Below are 12,546 nucleotides of genomic sequence, written 5' to 3' on the forward strand. Positions count from 1 at the left end.
GCAAAACTCTGACAGTATTCCACAATGTTAAAATGACAAATTCTCAATTGTCCTTTGCAGCAATTTACTTATCTGTAGCAGAACAAAATTGGAAAGAATTGATCTGATTTATACAGAATTTGGCAATAGATATTCATTACCTATACAACCCAAGTAAAACTTTATTTAATTTATACCCAAAAGAAAAAGCAATTTATACTCTACAATACACAGCTCTGAACTGCCATGAGCAAAAGAAAACTGAATGCATTCTCTTAACAGAAGAACAAGCAGTAAAACAACAACAGAGAATACAGACAATTAGGCTAATTCTGGTTACAATGATTATACAGTTAGCTAAACTAGACATGAAATCACTTTAATTTATATTTAAATTGGGATGACTTAAACACTGATTCAAATAATACAAAGCTTGCAAGCCAGATCTAACAGATTTATTTTTCCAACCATGCACTATCCCCCATGCCAGAAGCAAGAAAAACACTTCAACTAATGCACACTATGAGAGGTGTAAAAATGCCTACCTAAAGCAACTCTTGCAGCTGAAGCATCATAATTAATCCAGAAGGAAACCCAGGACAGAATAGTGATCAGAATAGAAGGCATGTAGGTCTGCAGAATGAAGTAACCAATGTTTCTCTTAAGTTTAAAGCTGAGAGACAGCCTTGGGTAGGCACCTAAAAGAGAATATTTGGTATGGCCATAATTTACTCATATAAAGCCTGAAAACATTTTCCTGTCATTTCAGTTTTACTGCTTCCTGCAGCAAAGACTACACAGAGAGCTGAAAGACCCTGAATAATCAGCTGTAGGGTTTCTAGCAAGAATTGAGATTAGCTAATCTATTACTTGAAGGGTACAAGGAAGCTACTGGGTTCATTTCTGCTGGTAACCATAATATTCAAAAATCAACAGTCAAAACACATTTCACAGCATCAAAATGCAACAGTGTTTCTTTACTGACAAGATGCAGTATGCTTCCTTCAGTGTAACCTTTTCTCTAACCTCTTCAGGCATTGCAGTGCTTCCCTTTTGTCACCAACAGCAGAAAAATTGTGGTGTGTGAAGCACTCATTGAAATGGGCACCTGGAAATCATAATGTATTCAAGTCCCATTTCTGCTTCACTTTTGAAGAATCTGGAATACACAGTGCCTCTGTATTTCCTCCCAAGACGATTTCTGTCTATATCTAAAAAATGATTATGTGTTTTTCTTGTTTGTTTGTTTTGCTTTTTTTGTTTTTCTTATTTTTTTTCCTTCCTAATCTAATACCTATCAGCTTTCTTGAGTAGGTGGAGAACACCAAATAGAAATAACTCATTTGAGTGATTTAATGTCATTTCAACCTGTTACACAACACCTTTTCAGCCTTCAGAAAGTCGTATGTTTGCTAGCATAGTATAAACTACAAATCTTGTGGAAGGACAATATGAAAGGTTTTATGGTGAAGACCAAATAATTAGCCTAACACAACCAAGGATTGGAAAAAAAAAAAACAACACCTGCAAATGGAGAGAAAAGTTCTTACAAACTGAGCTATTTCTTGTTGGGAATTAAGGAGCTGAGGGGTGTGTGTCTTGGTCAGTTCACAGAAAACCAGAAAATCTGACTAAGTCTTAACGTAATGGTCTGTTGTATTCTTTTTATAGATTAATGAGGAACAGATTGTGAAGCTGTAATAAAATCCGCTTGTTTTAAAATTCTGTTTTAGAGTGCAGAGTTGCTGCTCTGATTTACTCCTGTTGCTAAAATTTTCAGACCCTGAACTGCACACTGAGAATTAGACCATTTTTAGTTTTCCCAGTTAATTCCCCTTTTAGCTGCCCATCCACAAACCTGTAGAGAAAACAACGTTCTTGGTGATAAGCTTGTAGTCTACAATGGAAAACTGTGGCAGTTCAATCTTTGTGACTCCTGTGACTGCATTATCACCACCACGCCAGTAAAATTCAATGTCGTCTGTCGTATAGCCGTCTATAAAACAGGAGCAAAGTGTTAAAATACGCATCAAGTCTTATGTAATGGAGAACAATCTGGAGAATTCATTCAGAAAATATGTGAAATATATTTCTGAAAATAAAATATTAATGATAGAACAGATATATATGCACAGACAGGCACTGGTAATTCTAAATTTTATTTTGTTGTGGTTGAACCCAGCAGGCAGCTAAGCACCACACTACTGTTTGCTCACTCCCTTCAAAACAAGACTCATGGGTTGAGATACAAGCTATTTACTAAGACAGAAAAGGAAATCAGAAGTAAAAATGTGATAATAACTCTCTTTCTAAATATATATACGTACACCTGTATTGCAAATGATCATCATCTGCCAAGTAATGCTCAGCCATTCCCCAAACAGTGGCCAAGAGAGAAATTCAGCATAGAGTAGCTCATGATATTTGCTCTGTATACAATGTAGTTTACAACTTCACTGGTTGTGTTTCACCAGCTTTAAACTGGAAGATGGCAGATTTAGATCAGATATCAGAAAGAAATTCTTTACTGCGATGATGGTGAGACACTGGAACAGGTTGCCCAGAGAGGCTGTGGATGTCCCCACTCTGGACATGCTCAAGGCCAGGCTGGATGGAGCTGTGAGCAACCTGGTCTAGAGGGAGGCATCCCTGCCTATAGCAGGGGAGGGGGTTGGAACTAGATGAACTTAAAGGTCCCTTCCAACCCAAACCATTTTAATAGTCAATAATTTTTTTTTTTTTGGCTGATGCTGAACTGTTGTTCAAATCCATTTAGATTTACTTGTAAAACAAGGTCACTCCTTTTTCCCAAGGAAGCTTAAATACAATAGAAGATGGCCACAATTAGTGTGGCACTCACAAGACACAACAATAATAGATTCAGAAGCCATTGCTCTTTATGGCAAAAAAACCCCAACAAATAACAACAACAAACACCACAGAAAAAAAAGAAACAAAAAAGAAACATAAAACAGTATTAGTTTTCCCAGTCATAAAACACATGGACGAAATCTGAATTTAAGTTCTTTATAGAGCAGTTGAGCTAACTTACATACTTTAGAGTTGATACAGGGTACTGAACAGTGGAGAACATAAATAAGTTCACAAAAAACAAAAACAGAAAAAATTTTAACCTATTAAAGGTTTTTGTTGTTGAAAATTGAAAAAAGAAAGACGAGCTCTGAACAATTAATGACCATTTTCCTTTGCAAAAGTGAGATAAAATAATAAACAGATTTGAGTGAACTTCACATTCCTATCTATAGACAAAAATCAAAATTACACTAAGCACCATTCAAGAGTATGACTTGATTTCAAGCACTTTTGCAGATTATGCACTCTGTGATAACTCAATTTATAAAACCTGTACCACATAGTATTAGTTTTTGATTAGTTTTTGATAATCCACACAAAACACAGGTGCACAGCAGTAGCAGAAGGCCTGCAAGTTTGAAGATGCAAACACAATATTCCATGAAAACATTGAAACAACCATAGAAATCTATTCCAAATACAGTAGGTTTTGAAGTATTTTGGTAGTTGTATTCTTACAGAAGTTTGAAGGCAATTCCACTTTTGTGTATATGTCACTCCTTCCTTCTGTTTTTCATGGGTTTAGCAGCAAACCTAAAGCAGTCTAATGGTAGAAAACTGAAAACCAAATTCTGTAAACAGAGCAGTCTCATTCAGAGAGAAAAGATTTTGAACATATAATCAGCATCAAGGATTCAAGAGGCAAACCTGCTCTTCTTTCAAAGTTGCTGAAATTGACAGAAAATAAACTAATGAAAACAGATTTTAAGAACTTGCTTGTGAAACACGTTTTCTTAACCTTTCCATTTATAAAAAATTACCTTTGATAGGCAACATCAACCAAGTTAAAACAAGGACAGTATCTTCTAATTAAGATTCAACAGTGAAAGGAGAAAAAGACCTGCAATGCAAAACATTGCCTTTGATGTATCCAGAACTTCTTAAGAAACGGAGCTTAAATTCACAGCAACAAATAGCTTACATCAGTGGTTACAGATTCTTTGCCAGTTATACTTGCTTTTTTGCTTCATCAAGAAGAAAATAAAAACATAATTTGAACTAACAGCTTCAGATAATATTTAGCTTCCCTCGTCTGTTTGGACAGCATCATAAACAAAATCATCTACATTCTTCTATACTGATTTTTTGTGAAATGAAGTATTTCATAGATGTCAATCTTTGTATTGATTGCACATTACTTTTCAGAGTCCAAACCATGAGAGGTCTGAAAAAGAGCCAAGATTAATGCTATCTGTCAGCAGGCCTATCCTCTGTAATTAAACAAACAGGAACCATGATTCCACAATCATACTGATGACACTTTGTGATACAAAAAAGTATGCTCAGACATACATTTTTAATTATAAGAACCTAGGAGCTTTGAGTTATCTCATGAAGAAAACTACAGCATAAATTGTTGCATTGACCAAGTGATGCTATATTTAGAAATAAGAAAAGCAGAATGACTTCCAATGATCATGCACTGCATTCTTAGTTTGGCCAAGAAGAGTTAGAACTGATTTGTTCTATAGTATCAGTATTTTAAAAAATATATAACAAAAAATAAAATTAAAGACTTTCCCAGGAAATGGGAATTGTTTTGTTCTCAACAGAAAAGAATGCATTTTGATACTTAGTAATGATTTTCTGAAACTGCCTAATTGTATGGGAGCCTTCCTCCCTATCTTTCATTTCTTCAATTAGTCTTGTCCTGCTTCCTCCACAGTCCAAAGACAGCTAAAGACAGTAAATGTTACATGATAGAAGAGTGCAACACTTTAAATTCCCTTCCCTTCCTGAAATACTGAGGCTCTTCTAGTTACTGAACATGTTAAGAAACAAATAATTAGTTTACCAAGCTAACAGACTGTTCTATCCTGCACACAGCTTGAAAAACTTCACACTTAATCACCTTTAATTTAGGGTGTTCTGCTTTTTATTATTATTTCAATATTTTTGTTGCAAGTTTACATCAGGTTCTGTCTCTGTTACTGTTGGTATAACTTTGGTCCTTCCCTGGATTGACGCTACAAATGCCTTATCCTGCCAGAGACAGTCCTCTGGTTCTCCAGTGGATACCTATAAAAGATGTTTTCCAGCAAATGGAATTTATTACATTCAATTTGTACAATGTTACTTTCCACCTGAATCAGCCAGTAACAAAAGCTGGGCATTTTCCCAAATACAGTGTGGAAAAAAAGACTTGGCCCTTTCAGTGACACATGTAGGGCCAATGCAGGGCCAGTGGAAAAGCTGTTGCATGACAGGAAGTTAGCAGTGGGGCACTACCTGTTGAATGGCTGTTTCCACTCACTACACGATCCTAGATTTTAAGTACTACTAGATCTACTTCATTTGCTTTAAAAAGGTATTTTCCAGGGAGATTAGTGGTACGTGGATGGAGTTTGTTAGTAGCTGTGTTCACAGAAAAACAGGCCCAATTAAATGAGTCATTTTAAAGAAAGATGCAAATCCTTAACTCTTGTTAATTTGCTGGTCATTTTTTTCCCAGGGTTACATGGCATGAGAAACACATGCAGAATCTGCAGATTTGAAATATATCAGGTTGTCATGATATCTTTTACTTTTCCGGTCACAATTCCATCTTCAGAAAAAAGGCAGATAGCTTTTTGTTTCCTTGTATACTGTTACTTCCTGTCTGACATGTCTTATTCTCAGCCTTCAGTGAAGTAACATAAGAAAACATAACATACAAAAAGAAATAATAAACTGGATGGTGGTGAGCTATAAAAGCAGGTTTGTATTAGGAAAAATATATACTGAGTTTAAAAATAATATTACATACATTGCATATATTGTTTTGATACTGCTGAGTTCTGCTTCTATTATATCTTAAGCCTACCAATTCCAATGACATCTTCCAGATAAAAGATCATTTACTGAATTTGGAAGGATTTATCAGGAAAACATTTTGAGGCAGTTTAATTGGTAAGCTTTACAACTAATAAATCAATCTTTTGTTTTCCTTTCTGACCAAATAAAATGAGTTACAGCAGGAAAAAAACCTGTTGTATTCATAAAAAAACCTCAATGGTCCTTTATTCTATTCATTTCTTGAACATCTATTCATAGATTTTTCTGCCCAACTGCTTACACACAGTTTGGTCCTGAATCATATAATCATACCAAGGGTAATGCAGGAAAGAACTCCAGATTGAATTTCCAGCATGTAGCCAAAATTTCCAGCTCTCCCTCTCTGCCAATAAGGATGAGAGATGTGGTTAGGCTGCTCCCTATTCTCACAGCATTAGTACTAGGTAAATATTGACAATTCCATCTTGAGGAGAGCTGAACTCCTTTAAAAATTCTCACCAAAATATTCAAGTTGATGATTCCAATCTAAGCATCTCTGCACTCCTCTGGGAAATACATGCAGAACTCCCTGCTGCTTAATTTTACGCCGAGGAAAATGTTAAGCTAAGGCTTTGATGCTGAATGACAAGACTGGCTAGCGGGCATCAGTAAGAATAGTTTTAGGAAGTCTCTTCAAGCTTTCATTAAAATACCTCTCTGCCCTTCCAAGAAGGGTACGTTATCTCTTTCATTTCATAACATAAGGAAGGAGAGAAAAGAATAATATAGTCATCTTCAAATGAATGCTATTGTGAACTGCTGAAGTACTCACAGATAATTGGATATGAGTCTAGAATCTGCAAAACATCTGCCAGAAAAGAAAAAAGGCCTATTCATGTCTTTAGCGGATGTTTTACAGGTATTAAGGTCCAATTATCTCTGGTTATAATAAACTCCATCTGCAGGTATTTGGAACTCAAAACAGCTCTACATATATAAACTAAAATTATTTAAAGACCAACCAATTTTAAAAAGTAATAGTCTAGGAAAATGATCTATGAACTTTGACAAGAAAAGCAGAATAAATGAATTTAATATTTCTAAATTGTCAGATAACATCAGTAATGAAGGAAGCAAAGCATACTAAAAACGAAGTTCTGCAAGTCATTTTTTGCAAGAGTCCGATTTTAGCAAAAAGCACTGCCTGTTTGATTTTGATTGCAGAAGTTGTTGTTTTACCATATATTAAATTGTAGATAGCACTGCTACCAGGACAGAGAAACTGATTGATTGCTTTTTCCTAAATCACTTATATATCATCAGCAGCACAATTTACTTCACATTCAGAAAGTTCAATTTCTCATTTCTGTCATGCATCGCACATCGGCAGCCAACCAAATCAATACATTGCCCTGGAAATATGGCACCAATCCCACGAGAAGCAAAGCATTCTCAACTCCCATTAACATGGACAGGGTGTTTATCATTGCCTGCACTTCAGAGCTTTATCATCTGTCATTCCTGGTAGGAGGAAAACAAACAACTAGAAGAATGCAGAATAAAAACCCTTTCATACAGAAACTACAAATCACCTATTTTTTTCAGTCACCTCATGAGAAATCAAAATTCAGGATTTTTTTACATACAGATAACCTAAAATGGAAGCTGTAAAGTTACTAGCTGCACATGAGATTATTTACACTCAAGGCAGTTATCAGAGACACTGCACAATGTTAAAAAAAAAAAAAAAAAAAAAAAAAGGGAAGCCAACTTTTCTAAAAAAAATCTCAGAATTTATCAGTTGGATTCATTGCCTCACGATGCTTTTGTTTGTACATAGCACAGCAGGACTGTATTTTAGATATGATATAGAGATACACAACCAGATCTACAAGCAGCGTGCGCTCTGTGTAGGGATTTGAGTAGCCCACATATCAGTATTAATGCTGCAGTAACATACACAGATTAGAGATATTTGTTGATTTTAGGGAAAAAAATAATGGCAAACGTGAAATGGTGTAAACATATCCAGAATGTAGATAGGATTCTGAAGCCATGAATCCATCTCATTCAGTTCTGAACCATCACCAAATAGCCTGAGCATGATTGGAACAGCAGTGGGGAACAGGAATATTCTTACAGCATAGCTCCAAGCTACGGAAAACCATTTCATCATTAACAATGAGACAAAAGGATCCTGTTGGGAACTCTCCTAATCCTAACACTGATTGCCCTTCTCTCAGTCATTCTGGGCATTGCCAGCATTCAAAGATGATGAAGGACAACTTGGTCAGTCCTGTGAGATTTCTGCCCAGCAGGTCTGGAGGCTCAACAAAAGCTGGCATTGCATGATCTTTCTGGTCACCTAAGGTATTTGGCTTTTGGTCAACAACACAAAACATATTAAAATTCAGCAGGACCTGAAAATGAATATTTTTAGAAAGCAACCATTTACAAGAACAGCATATACACTGTGGAGGATAAAACAACTGCATTATAATTATCTTTATTATAACTGTCTTTAAAACACACAAAAACCTATGGACTCATGGGGAGGGGAAGAGGAAGGGAATCTTTGCTGTCAGCAACTGGATTTTCTTCCCCTAGCCTTTCTTAACATCACAGCTTCCCAAGTAAAATGAAACAACTGATGGATGACAGTATCTGTACCTGACTAAATGTTTTGACTAAAAATAAAAAAAATATTCTAAGCTAATAGTCTTAGGCTGTAGTAACCTATTTAAAAGCAGACTCTGAACTGCCTGATTGAGAAACTTGATATCTACAGACCCTGAAGCGTGAGATGAATGCTATATAGAAAGGTTAAATAGATGGTTAATCCTGTTTGCATAATGGAAGATGTTTAATAACAGTGTATGTGCATTTTATTTATCTTTAAACCATGAATCACCAAATTCTTTCTGAAGCAATTTCTTCAGCAGCTTTTCATTTGCACAGAGCAAACAGCTAAGATTTCATTGCAAAATCATAACTCACATGCAAACCATATTCTGAAACCCTGAAATCCTTCGGAGCTTTCATACTTGCTTCACTGCACCTCTTCATTCTTCACTATCCACTGGTTCATTCAAAAACGCAGTCAGAAAGAATAAGAAGTATTTCTTTGAGTTCGTAGAGCTCTTCAGAGCTGAGGGGAATACAAGTCACTGCACATTGAAGTCAGTAGGATGATATGGTAAGGCAGATTTTATGTATAGCTGAACACACCTGGCATTGGAACAACTGGAAAAAGCACATCATTCTTCCTTCTTTCTCCTTTTTCTGACCTGCCTTCCCCCCATTCTGTCTTTCTGTATAAAAAATTAACAATTCTTTTGACATTTCACTTCAAAGAGTTCTTCCCCTGAGGCTCTGAGGATTTGGATACAAAGAGGATGCACCATTTTCTGACTGCAATGAAATACAATTGATTTTTCAATTAAATTGGTAACATTCTCAAAAAAAAATATATATATATTATCTTCAAGGTATTCAAATGGTTTGTTACTAGATAAGAGTGGACTGGGGAAAAGAAAGAAACTTAGAGGGAAACGTGACCAACATAGGACTGCAAACTGCTATTAAAAATAGGTCTTCTGTTGGACGAGTGATATTATACAACTGATTCTCACAGAGTGGACTTCTTACGGCACTATCACAACCAGGGATCATTTATTGTAAGCACTTCTAGCCTGATTCTTGCTCATAGTTTGCCCTAAAACCTTACAGAATAGGTGTCCTGGTACAACACAAACCTCCTTGCTGTTGTTTTTCTTTTTCCCTAATAAATTCATGGAAATCATTTGTGCTTTAGGGCATTGGCTACAAAGTGCTTTTGAAAGTAAATTTCAACTGTGAAAATGTTTTTAGGAAAATAAATATATCAGAAGAAAGAAATAGAACAACATCAGTGAGGCAATACTCAAAAAGCTTTCAGCATCTAGAAAGTAGTAATTTCTTGTAATCCTTCTAAAAGGTGATTTACTTTCTCTAGTACGAATGATCGAAGGCATTGGTTTCAACACCAAGGAGATCCTCAAATCTAAAAGTTCCTCAAGCTACAGAGATGAGTATTTGCAGCACAGTCATGCACAGTGATATGAAGTTAACCATGACTAATTAGGTCAAACCAGGTACCACACTGTCAGAACTGTTTTGTTTCTCAGACTCCATCGATAATAGAACACACTACTATCTAGCAGCTACATCTACAAAGCTATTTATCACACAATTTGATCCTATTTTACTTATTTAAATGTCTGAAGTTTAAGGATCTCCATCTAGGTGTTTTTGTTTGTTTGTTTGTTTGTTTTTACCTCTAGTTTCTAATTTTTAAGAACCAATGTAATGTAACCACACAGAAGCATAGTACTTAGAAACATCTTAGCCCAAATCTGAGTTCTTCTAAGTCATTTATTTACTTAGCAGAGGACCAAATTTTCACATCTTCTGAAGATGTTGACAATATGTCAGTTTTTGCATTGATTAACATTACATCATCTCTAAAGGGGATTTTAGCATGGCATGGGTGAGATTAAGAAAACGTTATTTGAACAAAACATGGTAGTGACTTTGGTGATAGAAGAAAAATGGATTAGTAATACATTATAATTCCACAGTAAAGTTTCAGACCAATTTGTTCCCTATTGAACATATCACATCAAAAAATGAGTTCTGAAACACACAATTAACTGTATTAAATACCTTATATGTCAAAGGAAACAAACAAGCAAACAAAAACAAAGAAGAAAACACCACAGTTGTTTCTTACTTTTGGCTACATTAAGGGCTATTTTCATAAGTTTGTAATAAAAAGTTGACTTGCAGAACACTAAGAATCTCAAGAAGCACAAAATGGTGGATGACAGGTTGGCCATGAGCCAGCAGTGTGCCCTTGTGGCCAAAAAGGCCAATGGCTTACTGGGGTGCATTAAAAAGAGCGTGTCCAGCAGGTCGAAGGAGGTGATCCTCCCCCTCTACTCTGCCCTGGTAAACCTCATCTGGAGTACTGTGTCCAGTTCTGGAATCCCCAGTACAAAAAAGACAAGGATCTCTTGGAAAGAGTCCAGCGGAGGGCCATGAAGATGGTGAAGGGCCTGGAGCATCTCTGCTATGAGGAAAGGCTGAGTGAACTGGATCTGTTCAGCCTTGAGAAAAGAAGACTGAGAGGGGACCTGATCCAGGTCTATAAATATCTAAGGTGTGGGGGGCAGAATGGCGAGGCCAGACTGTTTTCAGTGGTGAGTGGAGACAGGACAAGGGGAAACGGCCGGAAACTGCAGCATGGGAAATTCCTCACAAATGTGCACAAGAACTTCTTTACGGTGAGGTGACGGAGCACTGGAACAGGCTGCCCAGGGAGGTGGTGGAGTCTCCTTCTCTGGAGATGTTCAAGACCTGCCTGGATGCCGACCTGTGTGACCTGCTGTAGGGAACCTGCTTTGGCAGGGGGGTTGGACACGATGATCTCTGGGGGTCCCTTCCAACCCCTACAATTCTGTGATTCTGTGAAAATAATGTTCTATTTTCTGGAAGCTTGACTTGATTATCAGCTATGTGGAAAAAAGCAAGAAGCAGACATTCACTTTTCATTAGATTAGATTTTCAAAGACACAATAGGAAATTGCAACTTATAACTATATGGATATGTATCATTGCTGAGGAAAGCAACATTTGGGCAGAAGTCACAAACTGCTATTTAAATATGAACTGCAGCTGCTGTAAATTTGATTGAAATGAATACATCAATTCTTAAGTGATCTATTTCAGCTCTATTAAATCATGAAATGAACAGAACTCATGAGAAAATACCCATTTTCAAAAGACAAGTGCAATCAGATTTGAGCAGACAATGGGCTTTTTTTTTTTTTTTTTTTTTTTTTTTTTTTCCTTTCTCAGAGTACTCTTCAATGTGAAAGTATGAAGTACTTACTGTTTTCTCAGACACAGGAAAATGTTACTTCTTCATTCACAACTATTTTTCCCCAGAATTGTCAATGAAATCAAGATAAAGTTAAATGAAAAGAAATAAATATCATGCTTTGGCATTGAAAACTGCAAGCAATATTTGTTTCACCTACTTTACAAAGATTTAGGCTTAATAAGAAACTCAAGCAACTGGCCTTCCAGTACCTGGAACCCAGTCAGCCTCTTTTCAACTGCTGCTTAGACTTCATTTATCAATTTTATTCTGCTATGCATGACTATAGCTGAACAAATAATTTGGCAGAATCTAACTTGCAGATTTTGCAATTAACTGAAGGATATTCTTGCTAAGTAGTTAAACATTTGGTAGATTTAACATGGATGGTGTTTTCAGCAGCAGAATCAAATTTTGAACTCTCTCCTATGTAGTTTTAATGATTAGATATCAGGAAGAAATTCTTTAGTATGAGGGTGATGAGACATCGGCACAGGTTGGCCAGAAAGGCTGTAGATATCCCCACCCTAGAGGCATTCAATGGCCAGGCTGGACGGGGCTCTGAGCAACCTGGTCTGCAGGGAGGTGCCCCTGCGTATAGCAGGGGCTTGGAACTAGATGATCTTAAAGGTCCCTACCAATCCAAACCATGCTGTGATTCTATTAAATGAAGAATATATATAACTGATGCTTAATTTGAAAGTAGTTATCTTCTTGTATAATATTAAAGATAATAAGATGGTGCAAAGAGAACAGTGTTTTATATTTTGATAGAAAAATATATTGAATCTTTCAATTGC

At 36.3% G+C, this 12,546-nt stretch overlaps 1 protein-coding gene across 5 annotated transcripts in view; it reads right to left on the reverse strand.

Annotated features, from left to right (window-relative positions):
* The window catches only part of GABRB2 (gamma-aminobutyric acid type A receptor subunit beta2), a 151,840-nt gene that overhangs the window by 20,983 nt on the left and 118,311 nt on the right, over positions 1-12,546 (reverse strand). For all 5 annotated transcript variants that reach the window (XM_052684773.1, XM_052684774.1, XM_052684772.1 and 2 more), the window contains exons 8-9: positions 1,838-1,975; positions 525-677 (exon numbers count right to left, since the gene is read on the reverse strand). In XM_052684773.1, coding sequence (XP_052540733.1) covers positions 525-677; positions 1,838-1,975 — 291 coding nt within the window. The remainder of the gene's footprint in view (positions 1-524; positions 678-1,837; positions 1,976-12,546) is intronic.

The sequence above is a fragment of the Tympanuchus pallidicinctus genome, unplaced genomic scaffold, assembly GCF_026119805.1.
Source record: "Tympanuchus pallidicinctus isolate F22 unplaced genomic scaffold, pur_lepc_1.0 scaffold21, whole genome shotgun sequence".
Classification (NCBI taxonomy): domain Eukaryota; kingdom Metazoa; phylum Chordata; class Aves; order Galliformes; family Phasianidae; genus Tympanuchus; species Tympanuchus pallidicinctus.